Below are 16,145 nucleotides of genomic sequence, written 5' to 3' on the forward strand. Positions count from 1 at the left end.
TCTCGGTGCAGGGATTGATTGGGGGCGAGAAAAGAGCGAAAATACGCGAGACTCGGTCAGTCTTCGGCATGTGCGATCGTGCTATCCAGACGGTCAAAATGCATATAAAAACATCACTTCATCCTGTGGAATGGCTTGGATAGCAGACACAGCTCAGACCACATCCACTCGAGTAATAATAAATATGACCAACACAACTGTGGCTTTCTTCGGTGCCAGCGCCGGCGTTGGCCTTTCAGCACTCAACCACACCCTCGCTGCCGGCCATCAATGCATCGCTCTCTGCCGGAATCCCTCGAAGCTCACAGCTATCTTCCCTCCAGCATCAACATCCAATCTGACCGTCATGGAGGGCAACGCACATGATGTCGATGCCGTATCCAAGTGCCTCCAAACCCCAACCGGCAAACTAGTCGACCTAATCGTGACCACCATCGGCGGGAAACCCATCATATCCAAGATGAGCGTGACACTCGACGATCCTCACGTTTGCCAGCAAGGCGCAACTGTCCTGCTTGAGGCTATCACCTATCTACGATCTCGTGGTATCACGGGCAATCCACACATCATCGCCTGTAGCACGACGGGCTTGTCCCGATTTGCCCGTGATGTCCCACTCCCTATGGTACCTGTTTACACCGTCATGCTAAAGGTTCCCGGCGAGGACAAGAAGATCATGGAAGACCGCTTTGCAGAAAGTGGTGAAGCCTACACGATTGTCCGTGCAAGTCGTTTGGTTGATGGCGAGACAGACAAGATGGTCCGGGTGGGACTTGAGGATTCCACGACTGGTACAGAGTCCAAGGCGATTGGATATAGTATTTCCAGAGAAGATACGGGGAAGTGGATTGCAGAGCATCTTGTCATGAAAAGAGATGCGAGGTATTTGAATAAGATAGCGACGATTACCAACTGATAGAAGATCATCTGGGTGACGTTATCAGGACTTGCCTTTATGGATCTAATGGTTACTTTATTTTGTCATGTCGCGCTGAATATGATGGGCTTATCCATGTATAGTATATTATTTGAAAGCAACTTCAACTCATGAAATACATTTGAATTCCCCCTTTTAATACCCCATCCCATCCATCTCGTTCATATGATATCGTCAAGCACCCTAAAAGTCGCCCGGGCTGCAAGAGGTCGGGTCGTCAGGAAGACAGCGCTTCTTAGGGACTTCACGCTGGGCGAGTTCGGTCTGGCAGGGAGTTGGGTCATCGACGACACAGCGCTTGGCGATGGGGAGGATAGAGTAAACGCCAGAAGGAGTAGGAGTGGGAAGCACCGAGGGAGTAGGAGTAGGAGTGAAGCTGGCGGGGGCAGCAGCAACAGCAGCCACGAAGACGGTGGTTGCGTAGAAGGAGCGGAGGAGGACCATTTTGGGATATGGAGTTTGGAGGGAAGAAAGGTTAATGAAGTGAGATGTTTGTTTTGAAGAGTTGTTAACGGAATGCAGGATGTTTATATAGCATGACCGTCAAACGGCAGAGTGAGACATGAAGAGGAGATGGTCCACTGCAGCGTCAAAATATCGCCCAATATGGCAGGAAAGAGCGGCAAGTTTTCATAGATTGATAATGAGACCCTGATTAACAGTGTCAATCATCTTGGCAGTCGGTAAGATGCCGGAGAGAGGTGAACTGGCCGAGGCAAGGCCCTGTATGTGTGATAAAGAGGAAATGATCGACCGCTGATCCCGGTGATATCGAGTATAGACCGATGGACATGCCTGCTGTGATTGGTGGGAGATTCGACGTTTCATTTATCTGATAACTGGGCTGTTGATCGCAATACTTCACGCCTGGCTGGTATGATGTGTGCATAGCCATGAGTCAGTCGGGCATAGATGATATTGTCTATCAATATATGGGTGATTCGGCGGTTGGCCGAGATGATGGGGAATGGCTTTAGAATGGTCCATAAATGATGTATATTGATACTGGAAACTGAATTCAATTTGAAGTTTTCATGGCTTGAGCTTAAACTGTGAAAGTAAGACACTTGGACAAAGATTGGGGTACTACTCCACAATTCTTCACAAGCCCTCCATAACCACCATCTTATCTAATCTACCACTGAGTCTGATAGATTATGCATTAATCATGGCCTGAATTCTTCAGCTGCAGGAGTCTGTGTACGACGGTTTCTTTTCTGATATACAGTATAGCCAATCGATGCAATTGACAAAAGGCTGCAACAAGTTAGTATGAATCATACTTCTCATCCGAATAACATACCCATCTATAACACTCAATGCAATTGTTGCACCTTCCAAGCCATGGTTGTCATTTTCATAGCGTTTCCTGTAACAATGATTGTGTCCATTTGATGTACAGTGCCTAGAAGTCTGTGCTGCAATTTCTCCTACTGTCGCAATCCAGAAGATTGCCGTGATGCAGTTGAGTCCAACTATAAGCCATACTTTATAGAGACTTTTGGCGATGAATGACGCAGTGAAAATATAAACGCCGACGAGGATCGTTGCGATAGCCTAGAGCCAGTCAGCAGGGATTTATCTAGATGGACATGGTAGTACTTACGGTAAAAATGGCCAATCCAAAGCCAGCTGTTGACGACGTTGTAACCTTGCCAATAGAGCAGCCAAGAATAACCACTGCTATCAAGGATTGTAATGCATGAATCCCAAGCTGTATAGGTCCCATGGTTTGAACAGAAGTATCAGAAGGTAATTGTTCGATTTTATTTGCTTAGTATCAACCCAACCGAGGGAACAACCTATATATACACACGAATGGCCCCATGATATTACTATAGAAAGCTAATTAAAGCTGAAGCTGAAATTTCATACTGACAGAAAAAAGAACCAAGTTTTAGGGTTATCATTACTTAACTTAATCGAAGCCATGTGGAGTAGCCCTACGGGTGTTGGCAAAATTGCCGTCGTTATCCGGAAACAGACGCTGGGCATAATTTGGTAGCCTGCAAAATGTCTGGGTTTCGCATATTATTTTCTTCTTTTGAATGAATTTAAACCGCCAGGAACAGGCAGACATGCTAAGCCACAGTCGCTATGATATCTCAGAATTGTGGTGCCCATTTAGTGTCTGACAGTACCATGGAGAATAAGTGCTGCCTGTTCTACAGAACTCGGATAATTGAATTCTCTTGACAGTCATGATATGTGGGTTCCTAGTCTATCAAAAATGAAAATCTTTGCAGGTTCTGCAAAATTTGTGATTAACTTCAACATACACTGCTCGAAGCACAGTCCAGTCCGTTGACTTTTCGTGCCATTGATATCCCAGCTGCAGATCATTACTAAATCTGATACTAAACCATATTGTGTTTTTCATTTTAGCGCGTTTTCTGAATCGATCTCTGATTTGTCCAAAGGATGCCGCCCTCATTCTGCTATCTTTCCCTCGGGCGGTCAACCGATAAAGTCGTACTCTGATCCGTCGGTGATTTTGTTAGTATGTATTTATGCCCACACTAGCAGAGGTTTAAATACTTATTTCTGCCAGACTTTACTTCTACCTTAGCCAGTCATAAATTTTTATCTCTCTGACTAAGCTATTTATCATCAACGACTACCCCTATTAAGGGAGGCGGTATTGCGCTCATGATATACCGCCTGGCCACTGTACTAACAAAATCACCGAAGTCAACCAGAGTACTGTACTGCCAGCAACAAGCGCTGGTCCGAGGTTTCGGGCTCCGCCAATGCCGATGCCGCTTATCACAAGTGGCTGAAGGATACTCCAGAAGCATACGAGTATGTGTGCACCTGCAAACGACCACGGGACGACGATGACGAGGACGACGACGAAGAAGAAGGCAGCGAGAATGGCGAAAACGAGCCGGTCGAGTGTGACGGCGGCAAAAAGTGTCTCTGCGGCAAGCCTGCCGTTGATCATCCTGACCATCCGTGGGTATTCACCAAGGCTGCCATGCGGAGAATGAACACGTACCGCATCATGGTGGATTTGCGAGACCCGGATTCCTTTTCCATGTATACTTTCAACGACCATGCTGGGTACGGTGGGATTGAAGTCGCGCAGAATATGCTGCTTGATTTTCACGAAGCCTCGGGTAACTGGAAAGAGCAGTGGGCTGTCTGTGAAGCGCTCGCGTTGATGCTGACTTGCAACACTCTCGGATCCATCTTGATGTAAGTGTATCAATATCATCACTGTGAAGCGATTGTTGGGTTTGGTAAGACTAGCAACTGACCGATCCAACAGGATCGACGGCCCGAATCTTCTCCACGACACAATCATCCTGCTGGAACAGATGTTCCTCACCACCCTCGCCGAGCTCGAGAAGCAGGGCGTCCTGGACGCCAACTCCGAGATCCGCAATCTTGGCTTGATAATGGGCCTGCTTGCCAGTGAGGCTAATGTGATGCGATCCGAAGGCTTCATCTCCGTGGACACCAAATCCAGGAAGAAGTCATACCACGGAGAGTACTTCGTGCCCTATCTCCTCGCATACGCCAGAAAACACAACATCAGCATGCGCGGGCCATCTAATCTGGACGATATAATCGCCGAAGCCGAAGAGGAGGCCGAGGAGAAGGATGTCACCCTACCCACTGCCCCGAAAGACCCCTGGAAATGGGCGACGGCTTTCAAGGCGTACGAGCGTGGAAACATGGTCTCTCCGTTTTCGCGCAGCACCAGGACAAAGATTGGTGGTGACTCGTTGGATATTACCACGTATACCACTCAGGAGCGCAAAAAGGCGAGTTTCGATAAGAAAGATCCGTTCAATGCAGAGATGATCCAGGCGCTCAAAGATGGGGAGGTTCTTCAACTTGCTTAGTGATGGGCACTATTTCCTCAATGAAGAGATGTATATTAGTGAAATATATAGGACATGAATGTTAATTAAGCGGGGATTCAATGTACACATATGATTACTAGGTCTGTATCATTCAAACCACAATAAGTAAAACTGTAGACAAGTTGATTGTTACAATTTTGGGATCATGGACCCCAGTTAATCTATATCTAAACCAGTGAACAAATAGTACACCCATCTATGTAACCTACCGTACGCCCAGATAAACTCCTACTTTGATGATTCCAAAATAACCCTCAACTCCTGAAACCGAATAGGTTTGGCCAAAAACAAATCAATGCCAGAACTGAACGCCTCCTGTTGGATACTAGCGCTGGCAAGACCGGTCACGGCAACAATCGTCGCCGGCTTCCATGATTCCTTAGCACATGTATCGAGGCCGGTGTGATACTCCTGCTCCACCCGACGGATTTCTCGTGTTGCCGTAAGGCCATCCATGACGGGCATTGTTATATCTAAATGAAGTCAGCGTGACTTGTAGATTGTAAATTTCGTATAGGCTATGCACCCATGAGAATCGCCCCGAACCGGCCGGGGTCTGCTTTGAACGCCTCTAATGCCTCCAGTCCGTTGGTGGCTGTCGCGTGGGGGTACTTTTCTTTTTTCATCAAGGCCACCAGGAGCTGCATGTTGATTTTGTTGTCGTCAACTATTAACACAGTCAAAGGGGAGGATTTCCCGTTTTTTCCGGTCTTGGGAGGCTGTAATGTAAGGGTTGTGAGCTTGGTTGGCGAGCCTGGAATATCGAGCTCTGGATTCTCGACGGCATGCTTGGATTTCTTAATAACACGCCCCATTGGTAAAGAACATTCATCGTCTCCATTCTGTAATCTCTTCTCGCTTGTAGTTTCCGGTTCTGCAATTCCAGACTCGTCGTGAACTGTTTCGGAAATAACGTTTCCAGATCCTTCAGTAGGGCTGAGACGTCGGGCAAGACACAAGTTGAGAGCCTTGGCCAGCTTGCGCGGTCCACATGGCTGGCTGATAACCTCGATTATCCCAGGCTCTGTGCATTCCCTCTTGAGTGCAATCATTGCCTGTACGTCACTCGGCATGTTGCAGAGAGCGATTAATGGAGAAGCAAGGCACTGTGTCTTTTTCTTCCTATTGATGATACTCACATGAGTAGATAGTCCCTCCACATTCCCAGCATCTGTTTGTGTGACAAAATAATAATCACAGCACTGAAAGTCGTCGTTCGCCATATCGATGATCTTGACTTTCATCCCAAACCAGTGTTCGCACTGTGCCTTGAAAGATGCCTGGAGGCGGTCTTGCGCATCGCACTCTCCCTCGGGTAGGAGACTGAACCTCATAAATCCTATGGTTTTACCGTTCACGGCTTGCTGTGCTTGCTTCAAGGAGCTTGGTTCCTTGTCCTGTGCAGTGTTTGCGTGCAATTGGCCAAGATCGAGACTTATAGACACGTCAGTTCCTGTTCCCACGGTCGATCGGATGTTGACCTCTCCACCGAGTGATTGGATTGTCTGACGAACGATACTCAGCCCCAGTCCATTTCCAGGAGACAGTGGATTCTCCTGTGAAAAGGGGGTGAATATGTGGTTTTCCAGGTACTCCTTGCTGATACCACTGCCGGTATCCTTGACTGTGAGTAGCAGGCGTGATTTCTCGTCTCCTTGTACGGGTCTTAGACTCATATTATCTTTGCACAACCCCTCTTTCCTGACAGGTCCGTGCAATGGCAGAGACCGTACGCTCACATGGATAAACCCACTGTCAGTGTGCTTGAGTGCGTTGCCGAAGATGTTCATCAGAATTCGACGCCAGGCACCCGGTTGAGTGTCAAATTTCCAGTTGACGTCCTTATCTATGTCCAGAATAATGGATACATTGTTTCTCAGGCCGGCAAGTTTGGCATTATCAGTAGACGTGCGCCGATCTTCCGCGGACATGACCGTGTCCAATCCGTGATACTTCCATTTTGGTACGCGATAGAAACAATGCCCCGCATATATAGCGTCCAAGACCTCTTCAACAATGGCATCGAGCTCAACCGTCTCAGTCAAACTGATCATTCCAGTGCCAGCCTTTACTTTATTTTTGTTTTGCGCGGCTTTTGATAGCAGACTGCGTCGGCCTGGAGACTTGGAACCGCTTTTTTGTTTGTCAAGTGCAGGTTTCGCCATGAGATGGTCAATCTTTGCAAAGTCCAATAGATGATTAATCACATCTAAAAGGGTCTGTCCGCATGACTCAATAGTGTTGGTAAGTTCGAGCTGCATCGAGTTCATCTGGGTGTCGTAAAGAAGTTGGGAATTTCCAAGGATCCCATGGAGAGGGCTGCGTAGCTCATGGGATATACTGCTGACCAGAGTGGCGTGCTGTTTGACCTTCATTTCGGCATCCAACCGATTGACCTCGGCCATCAGGCTATTGCCAAATGCATAGAGAAACAAAAGGTCCATCTCGGCAGTAAAGATTCGCTCGGCAGTGCATGTCCACGCGACGGTACCCGCAAACCATCTAGCTCGATGTGAGTCCCACATCGGAAGGAATGCGACGCTTCTGGCTCCAGGGAAGATGCTTATGATATTTGCGGCCTCGTCTCTGCGCTTTTCTTCTCGCGTCTTCTTCTTGCGTACAGGACGCCGCTGTAGCTCTGCACCTAGACCCGGCGCAGGAGTTTTTACTTCCTTCGTGTTACTAATAATTCCATCGCTAGTCTCACCAGAAGACAAAGAACCGTTCTCGTTGAAATTGAAAATTTTTCCCTGGGGATATCGGCGAAGGAGAGACTGGAGAAAAGATTCCCGCATGTTAATCTTATCCATGAACCCTTTGTCGCCATTGATGCTGGAAGCCGTGGATGTTGAGAAACCGAGTATTTGACAGCCAGTGGCGCTACCACTACCAGCCGACCGTGAACCTTTATCACGCGTTATTGAGCCATCTGAAGATTTCCCATCATCACTGCTTGAAACGCGGCTGTCAGAGGCTTGGTCAGGGTCCACTCTTTTATCGGCTGAACTGTGCACCCTCCCGCCGTAAGAGCTGATACTCGCATCGAAGAAGACCACTCCCTGCACTTCGATGGATTCGCGGAGAATATTGGCAGCGCGAGCGAACGCTTGCTCGACACCGGTTGAAAGTATACCATTTTTAGGATTGTCCTTGATGGCAAGTCAGCAATGACTTGCGGATCCTTTTGAAATCTCTACACTGAGCCAAAAGAGAGTTCTCAAGAATCACGACTTACAGGTCCCTTCTTATCCGACGCCTTGGATTCGGCAGACTTTCCATGCCCATGCTTTTCATGGGGCTGCGGTAAGGAGCCGATCAACGTGTCGCGACACTCGTCGGATGTACTTTGTTGTTCGTTGAGCGCATCCTGCAAGCTCTGTTGCCGGGCGTCAAGGCGTCCCTCTGCCACCTCACCATTGGAAGTCGGGATTTTCCGTGGCTTCGATCCACGCAGAGTAGCTTCGCCTTCAATAAAGCTGCCAAGGCCGTCAATCATTCTCTCCCCACGGCGGCGCTCGTCCTTGGAACGTGCCATGGCCAAGTGGTTCATTACTGTCATCGCCATATCCCTCAGAAACTGCAGCGACGGAGCATCGAGGTGATCGCGGGGTTCGTCGTCCAAGATGCAGTATGAGCCGATAATCATACTCTTCGGGCTCACAATCGGCACACCGGCGTAGAATCGTGCATGGGGAATGCCATCAGGGGTATCTTTGACAAAAGTTGACTGCTGGAATCGTTCATCCGCTCGGATATCCGACACGATCAGAACGGGTCCATCCGTGGTCATCATGTTACCTTTCTTCCACGAGTGTGGCACCGGAAGGCTTGTGACGTGGCTACAGACGCTGTCTTCCCTTGGTATTACCCTGACCCCCAACCATAGTCTATCCTCCAGCTCGTGTACGGTGTCGCTTTGTAAACTCAGGGTCTTTGTCGCCTCGGCAAGAACATGTTGGTGGGTGCGATCGAAAAGCGAAATGATTGCCCGTCGGGCGTTGAGGCGGAGGGCACCCAACTGGGCAAAAGCGGCAAGGGCAGTGTCGCGACATGGTCTGATGCAACGGTCGTCTGTCGTGCCTCGAGGAGCTTGGGATTGGTATTGCAAACTGAGATCGGAACTGGAGGAACGATGAGGGTAGTACCTATTGTCGAAGTCAACGGATTATCTGCGGGCGCAAATCCGGACGATCGGCACGTACTTGTGGAATTCCCGCTCCTGGGCAAGTCTGAAGCCACGAGTCCCCGATGGTACGGGTGTGAAGGAGCTCGTCATGGCGGGTATGTACGCAGGGAATCCATGAAATGGTGGTGTCTCGTGTATCCAAACCTTCCGCGGGGAGGGAGAAGGGGGAAAAACACAACCGCCAAATTGAGCCGTGGGAGAAACGAAGCGGGTGGTTCCACTTTCGGCAGTCCCGTGCCACGGCGGCGACTCTGGGCGCTGATTGGCTGTGAGGGGCGTTATCAGGTGCCAGCACACCAGGTCAGGTGATTTGCCTTTCTGATTTTTGTCTTTCTCAAACAACACAGAGTGAGTAATGTTTATTGAAGACTTGACAAATCCATTATTGTGTGTAATAGGAATGTAGTTACACCCCAGTATCATCAACCCGAGTTCCATTCAAATGAATAATCTCCTCCCTCAGTTCCTTTATAGCTGCATCACGTAATTGGATCTCTTCTATCAGTTCAGTTTCTCGTTCGCGGCAGTTCTGACACCCAAGAAGAGCAGGCATCGAAAATGCCACCGGATGAAGCCTAAAGTCTGGTTTGGAAGTCCCATTCTGGATAGGTGTTGGTGGGCTTTCTGATATGAATGCTGGCCTATTGCGGGTTAATATTGTCTATAGTTTGATAAAAGATACATACAGTTGGATCAATCAAGCAGAGACACTTTTCCGTGTTGCGGGCTTCTGGGTTGATGGGTTTATATTGGGCAGGCAATCGCCATTGCTCTCTATGGGGCACGTGCTCGGAGATGTTGTCCCTTACATTGTGATTGATTCGCCATGGTGGGGTTTTGTGGGTCAAACCATGGATCAGACCAGTAGAGCTACAGCTAACAGCCAATCATATCTATCCTGGTCAAGCGGTTTTTGCCCCACCTGGTCATTTGAACCAATCAGAGTGTCACTTTGCTGAAGGTATCCACATCGTTGAAGCTGCATAAAATAGACAGACTGAAGCAGAGTGAATGCATGGCCGTTCAAGACTTGGGGGATACAGATGCAACACGGCGTGATGGCCAGAGTGACCTCTCACAGTAACACCGTTGGTGACTGGGGTGGAACTGTGGCAAATTTCTCCAGACACTGAATGGGAAAGGATATTCATGAAGCAATCTGATTGACCGACACAGCGTGATCATGCGTTGGAAATGTGGATAGGCTGACTCGACCTTTCGCTCGCTAGGACCGCTCTGCTCGAGCATAATATTATAAAAGATCGCATCTTCCCTTGTCTTCTTCCCGCCTTCCCCCGTCGATCAGTCGATCGCACAATCCGCCAAATGCTTTCTGTCGCCTTCTTCCCCGCAGTTCCCGCATAATCCGTGTTATTTTTTTAACCCTTTTTTCCCTCGCCAACAACCACTGCCATCGTCGCTTTTCACCCTCCATACCAAATGCTGCGATATTAAGCCGCCAGAGCACAAGTGCAATACTGGATTTCCAGTAACGAGAGCACATCCTCTCGGGGTGTGTGTGCATCGTGAACGCCACCGGGCCCACGATGTTTGGCAACAGGTATGACACTACCATCCTCGAGATCAACAGGGCGACATTATGGGCGTAGCATTCCGCTTATTCACTCAAATCTTCTCCAGACGCAGTACTCAAATCCCTGACGATGCGCTCATTCGTCGTTTTCGGCGGGATTTTGCGGGAGTTCTCGACTCCAACTTCCATAATGCCCAAGCGCCTGTTCCATTGACGGCCATGGAGACTATGACTCCATTCAGGTATGTCTCACTGAATTTGCAGGTAGCAATGCGGACAGGCTGGCTGATCCTGCCGTAAACAGTGGCGAATTCCACGGGCCCCAAGACCCTACGGCGAGCTCCTTCCAAGACTTTGGATATCCGTCGTCGTCTATATACGACAGCGGCCAGTCCTTTATGGGGACACCTCACCAACCCGGCTTTTTTACCCCAGGATTTGATGGACTCGGCGGTCTGCCTCGTGCCCAGATCAACCCGATTTACCCTGGCGCAGTAAGCCAGAGCCCCCAGTACTTTACGAGCCCATTCCCCGGCACGCTAGATCACCAGAATATGAACATGGGTTTGGAGAATTTTTACCAGCCAGAGACATATAAAAACCCACAACCTTGGGAACAGAATACCTCTCATTCTCCTGATCTTTTCACCTCTAATGATTATGAGGGAGGGTGGTCACCTTCAGACCCAGACCCGAGACACCCTATCGCTTCACCCGTCACTGCTCTGACACCAGACTCTCCACCAGGTTCTGATGGACAGTCGTCAGATAATGAGAGGTAATTCGAGCCTCGCAATCGCTGCCACTGTTTACAAATTAACTTGGCCTTAAATCCTGTAGTTTTCGGTTTACGGCAACGCTGAACGCCCCCACTGCGATGGTGAAGCATGAGAACGAAACCCCGGTCACCTATCTCAATAAAGGGCAGATCTATCATCTGTCCGTGCTTGATTCTGCTCCAACTGAACAAGGGACCAAATATAAAACGTCTGTCCGAATCGTGTTCGAAGACGAAGAGCTAAGATCAAAAACCTCGTCATGCTGGCAATTATGGAGGAACTCTCGGGGGCTGAGAGAGGCCGGTCGACGAGATGGAAAACTGCACGCGCTGGAGTACGTTGATCCGGCGGCAGAACGATCCAAGTCCTGGAAGTATCCTCTTGCACCGCTGGAAAAGGCATCTCTGGATGGGTTTTCTGTCACCTGGACTGCTGATGTGGCGGCTGGAGTCTCGGGCTGTACCGTTCCCCTCCGGTGCAACTTTCTATCTACAGATTTCAGTCTCTCCAAGGGTATAAAGGGGGCTGCGGTCCGACTGTGCGCGAAGACAAAGATTGTGACCCAGGACTCTGCAGCAGATAGTTACGAGGAAGTGTCCTATTGCAAACTGAAGGTTTTCCGTGATCATGGAGCCGAGCGAAAGATTTCGAATGATATCGCCTATGTGAAACGGATGATAGACAAACTTGATCTGCAAATCGCCGATGCTGATGCTGGAACCGGGAAACGCAAACGTGCACAGCCATGGTCCACTGACCCGCAGGATAGGGATATCCGGAATGACCCCAAGGCAGGACTCAACAGTATGCATGGTATGCTCTCGTCTGCTCGTCCAGTGAGCCTTCTCTCTCTGCGAGACGATAAAGGAGATGATCTAGCCATGTTTTCGTCCTCATCCCAGTCATCAGACGAACAAGCGACGATGGAGAAACGACCAAGCACAAACGAACCCGAATCAGTACCATCAGTACCATCCGTACCGTCCGTACCATCCATACGCAGTGTCAAAACCTCAATAGAGTCGCCGCATCACTTGGCGAATCGACAGGCCCTCGATGCTCAAGGGGATTACACCACAGAATACTCCAATTCACAGCCCAGCCTCAGGGGTATCTCACTTGGCTCCTCCATAGCATCCTGGGACCAACGTCCCCCTAGGAGCCGTATTAAGATGCAATCCAGCCAAGAGACCGACTCAACATCTTCGAACCGGTCAAGTACACCAGAACCCCTGCCCTCAATACCCCTATTGATAAGAAAGTACTTACCGTGTCCAGTTGCATGTTTTTATCTTCTGTTTTCCAGAACCGATGAGAAGCCCGAGCCTCATTACCGAGCAATCTATCTGGTGGAGCGAACCGTCCGTGATCTGGTGGATAAGATAGCCCAGAAACGACTGCTCAATCCAGCCTCGATAGTCCGTGTAATCCACGTCAGACCTAGCGGGATGAAGATCTTGCTGGACGATGAGGTCCTTGCGCAGATCCCTGATGGACAAGATATGTTGGTCGAGTTCGTCAATGTCTCAGACCAAGCTAAGTCTATTGCCAACGATACCCCGGCGCCTGCGGTGGAGGTGAGATTGCAATTTTAATTTGCTGTTTATGACGAAATCCATAGCGACTAGAGGTAAGCTGTTCGGGCTGCAGCTATTGCCAGAACATAATTCATTAATGGTAATCATAATGAAAGACTGTTTAGTCGAATGAATTTGATAGCATGTCTCTTGATCTCACAATAAAAATATTGTAGTCATTCATGTGTAGCCGAGCAAGAGGAATTCAAGACTTCACAACCTTCAATCCAACCAACCACGGTCTCGGGCTGGCTCAAATATGGAGTATGACTAGAGTTGCAACTCGTCTCGTCCACCTCATATCCCAATTCCCGAAAACGATGCATGGCCTCTTGTGCTTTTAAAGGAAACACTTGGTCATTTTCACACTTTAAAAATGCCATGTTAATATAGCGCCATGCTTCATTCTCAATCCATGCCATTAATGCATTTTGCGCAAAGCCAGTCATCTCAGCAACTGCCCATTTTCTAGCCTCCGTCGGAACATCATGATAGAATATTGCATGCGGGTTACTCGGGTATGAGATCAGATCAGTCTAAATAGTTAGTATCAGGTATACTATATTCTGACTAGTACGTAGTGCATACCTCTATAAATGCTGAACGAGTATCGGGTGAAGTCCAAGATGTCCCCCCACCAACCATCCCCGCCTCAATAGTCGATTCCCCCTTCATTGGAGTAACCGCAGTCATATAAGCCAGCCACTTGACGCCCCCCGTTAACCCTGCCCGAGCGCGTTGTATCAGACCCAGTCCACACATTGCCTCGGTGCCCACAAAACCACCATAAGAATGCATCAAAACGATAATCTCTTTTCCTTCATTAGAGAGCCGTGTGGCAATCTTCCGGGCAAGAGTAACATCTTCTGCAGATGAATCATTTGCCAGCAAGAGACAGTTGCTGGGTAGTCGTGGAGAGTGTACTGCGTATCTGCGGTGTTCGAAGAGAATCTGAAGTGGACGAAAGTGCGCTGGGGTATGGCCACCGCCAGATATGATGAGAATAGTTGGTTTAGAAGTCATTGCAGCGTCGAGTAGAGGATTCACGGTAAGGATTGTTGAGTTGTGGTCATTGTAAAAGTCAGTGGAATGGAGGGGGTATACATATTTATATGCTGCTTAGAGATCATGCAATGCGCAAATGTATTAATAAACAACAGCTTCATTGATGACAAACAATTATTTATATTTCTTCTCGGCATTTGAGCTCCATAAACTAAGTTCGTGTGAGCTATAATACTTGAACGTAGATACTCTTCATGTGTGGATTCCGGGTCCTGCGGGCTCCGTCCAGCATGTTTCAAGATACGAAATTCCCTTATTGGGTAAAGTTCCTATACATCAGCCGCAGAGAACGGAGCCTTGGACTCTGGAGAAGGTAATTAAATAGAAGATCGATTGAGCTTCAATGGAGCTTGTCAAATTGCCAAAGAGTGCCTTGGATTGATTCCGGTTGAAGTGACTATACTTTGTGCTATTGATGCTCGGTTCTAGAGTTGGATGGCTTGAATAGCTTATACTAGTTAACATGTTAATTCGATTGAAGAATTTATTATTAGGTATATAGCCAGCTGGCAGAGTAACGCCAAATAGTATCCAATATTGAAAATTAAAATATAGCTAAGTTCGAATTGGCCTCGTGTTGAGCGCAATCTGCGTGACAAACGCATACGGTCTGTTGAAGCACGCATCCCAAGCTGTCTCCCCTGATTTCCAGAACTCCTGAAGGACATGTATAGCGGTGAGAGGCACATGGGTCCCAGCCTTCCGGCTCATCTCTGCCAGCTGCTTGACGACGAACCCGCGCATTGCGATACTCCCACGCACAGCGTCCATGCCGAGAACAACAAGCGGCCACAGAAGGGTTCTGTTGAGTCGTGGCGATGACAGAGCCTGTTTGAGGAAGCCATACAGACACTGTGTACGTGTGACTGAGCGGACGCGAGGAAGGACCGACAGGCTCTGCAGGGAGGAGATGCAGTACAGCGCTACGGCGGCCTGGTAGGTGTTTCCTGCTAGTTCCCATTCCTCGTTGGAGGAGGGTTTGGTGGAGGCCCATTTTTCTGCAGAGAAGCTGTCGATGCTGTTGAGGAGTGCGTATGCCTCGTGTAAGATGTCTGGACGGCCCCCTTCGGTGGTAGCTCGCATTCGGACGTGGTTGATCTTGATGATCTCCCCGAGTAGGACAGGGGGACACAGTTGGATGGGGAAGATGGGATTGCTATTCAGGGTTACGATAAAGTCGAGATCAGCGAGGTGCGAGGCAGCCATGGTGAGGTCTGACGCAGGAGAGGTGGTGTTTCCTATGACTGCGAGGCTAAGGGGGTTAGTACAATGCGATGCGTACAAGTAACAGCACGTACAAAATAAAGCAACAAAGCAGCTGCTCCAATGGCTGTATCTTGGCCAGGGCATGGATACCCCCTCGTAACTTGATCAGTTTGCGGGCGCCCTCGAGATGCCATTGCCAGTTGCGTAGTCCGTCTTGCTGGGCCTATATTTATTAGAATAGCCAATGATATAGAAGAGGCTGCTCACATCAGCAAGAAGAAATGCAATGACAGAAGCAATGATGATATCCCGATTACCCTGGTCACCGGCGATGATATGCTCACGCAGGGAGCGAATGGCCAGATCACGATACCGATATAGCGTCACACCAAGAGCGTGGGATTGTGGGTCATCTCTCGTCCGGTTGATCCGGTGGCTCAGGATCATGCAGACAAAGGCCAATCGCACATGGTCGGGGCGTTGGGGCACGTTCTGCAGATGGATCGGCGACAGACGGTATACGTGGGGATTGGGGCCGAGGTCGCAGATCGGCAGTGTTTCTGGATAGATGCATGTATTGTCTGTCTCCGTCAGTCTGTATAGCCAAGTCGGCACAGGCTGTTACTTGCAGTATTCGGCTGCTTCAAACACAGCGGATATGTCGGTTCTCAATTGGATATTCTGGATGCGAGGGGCAATCGCCTTTTCAACCATCATCTTTTCCTCACGGTCAGATCGCGATCTCCTCTTTCGCGTGGATCTATTCGGCTCCAGCCAGAGTAATGGTTTTGCATCATCGTATCCCGGACATGCAATGCCATTCGCAGAGCACCGTTGGCATTTGGGACGCGTAAAGTCACACACGAGACGGTGTCGACGACACTCCCAGCAGTGTTGTTTATGCTTCTTCTGGGCAGGATCTGACTCCCTTCTTGGCGAAATAAACATCGCTTGGCGAGAGATGAAGAATGCAGGCTGTTTTCCAGGGG

At 49.0% G+C, this 16,145-nt stretch overlaps 7 protein-coding genes across 7 annotated transcripts; 3 read left to right on the top strand and 4 right to left on the bottom strand.

Moving 5' to 3' along the window:
- The first annotated feature begins 25 nt into the window (after nucleotides 1-25).
- Nucleotides 26-1,070, top strand: ASPWEDRAFT_44827 (NAD(P)-dependent oxidoreductase). Its single transcript, XM_040836364.1, has one exon. The coding sequence runs from the start codon at nucleotides 185-187 to the stop codon at nucleotides 914-916; it is 732 nt and encodes a 243-aa protein (XP_040684530.1). The 5' UTR covers nucleotides 26-184; the 3' UTR covers nucleotides 917-1,070.
- Nucleotides 1,071-1,970: 900 nt separating this feature from the next.
- On the bottom strand, nucleotides 1,971-2,699 carry ASPWEDRAFT_71912 (uncharacterized protein). The gene is made up of 3 exons (XM_040839212.1): nucleotides 2,544-2,699; nucleotides 2,241-2,494; nucleotides 1,971-2,194 (listed from the first exon to the last, which is right to left on the bottom strand). The coding sequence occupies exons 1-3, from the start codon at nucleotides 2,664-2,666 to the stop codon at nucleotides 2,104-2,106; spliced, it is 468 nt and encodes a 155-aa protein (XP_040684531.1). The 5' UTR covers nucleotides 2,667-2,699; the 3' UTR covers nucleotides 1,971-2,103.
- Nucleotides 2,700-3,465: 766 nt separating this feature from the next.
- Nucleotides 3,466-4,873, top strand: ASPWEDRAFT_44829 (uncharacterized protein). The gene is made up of 2 exons (XM_040836365.1): nucleotides 3,466-4,135; nucleotides 4,209-4,873. The coding sequence occupies exons 1-2, from the start codon at nucleotides 3,924-3,926 to the stop codon at nucleotides 4,786-4,788; spliced, it is 792 nt and encodes a 263-aa protein (XP_040684532.1). The 5' UTR covers nucleotides 3,466-3,923; the 3' UTR covers nucleotides 4,789-4,873.
- A 120-nt stretch (nucleotides 4,874-4,993) lies between these two features.
- On the bottom strand, nucleotides 4,994-9,095 carry ASPWEDRAFT_162413 (hybrid sensor histidine kinase/response regulator). The gene is made up of 4 exons (XM_040829827.1): nucleotides 9,012-9,095; nucleotides 8,045-8,954; nucleotides 5,336-7,958; nucleotides 4,994-5,282 (listed from the first exon to the last, which is right to left on the bottom strand). The coding sequence occupies exons 1-4, from the start codon at nucleotides 9,083-9,085 to the stop codon at nucleotides 5,038-5,040; spliced, it is 3,852 nt and encodes a 1,283-aa protein (XP_040684533.1). The 5' UTR covers nucleotides 9,086-9,095; the 3' UTR covers nucleotides 4,994-5,037.
- A 1,298-nt stretch (nucleotides 9,096-10,393) lies between these two features.
- ASPWEDRAFT_673012 (uncharacterized protein) lies at nucleotides 10,394-12,985 on the top strand. Its single transcript, XM_040838904.1, has 4 exons — nucleotides 10,394-10,556; nucleotides 10,637-10,771; nucleotides 10,834-11,307; nucleotides 11,370-12,985. Exons 1-4 carry the CDS (start codon nucleotides 10,543-10,545, stop codon nucleotides 12,901-12,903), a joined length of 2,157 nt encoding a protein of 718 aa, XP_040684534.1. The 5' UTR covers nucleotides 10,394-10,542; the 3' UTR covers nucleotides 12,904-12,985.
- Nucleotides 12,986-13,435: 450 nt separating this feature from the next.
- Nucleotides 13,436-13,908, bottom strand: ASPWEDRAFT_31563 (alpha/beta hydrolase; the record flags this gene model as incomplete). Its single annotated transcript, XM_040833562.1, has 2 exons — nucleotides 13,436-13,444; nucleotides 13,474-13,908. 2 exons carry the CDS (start codon nucleotides 13,906-13,908, stop codon nucleotides 13,436-13,438), a joined length of 444 nt encoding a protein of 147 aa, XP_040684535.1.
- Nucleotides 13,909-14,450: 542 nt separating this feature from the next.
- ASPWEDRAFT_44836 (Zn(II)2Cys6 transcription factor) lies at nucleotides 14,451-16,112 on the bottom strand. The gene is made up of 4 exons (XM_040836367.1): nucleotides 15,786-16,112; nucleotides 15,424-15,737; nucleotides 15,249-15,379; nucleotides 14,451-15,202 (listed from the first exon to the last, which is right to left on the bottom strand). Exons 1-4 carry the CDS (start codon nucleotides 16,102-16,104, stop codon nucleotides 14,506-14,508), a joined length of 1,461 nt encoding a protein of 486 aa, XP_040684536.1. The 5' UTR covers nucleotides 16,105-16,112; the 3' UTR covers nucleotides 14,451-14,505.
- Nucleotides 16,113-16,145: the final 33 nt, after the last annotated feature.

Source organism: Aspergillus wentii (genome assembly GCF_001890725.1).
Source record: "Aspergillus wentii DTO 134E9 unplaced genomic scaffold ASPWEscaffold_8, whole genome shotgun sequence".
NCBI lineage: Eukaryota > Fungi > Ascomycota > Eurotiomycetes > Eurotiales > Aspergillaceae > Aspergillus > Aspergillus wentii.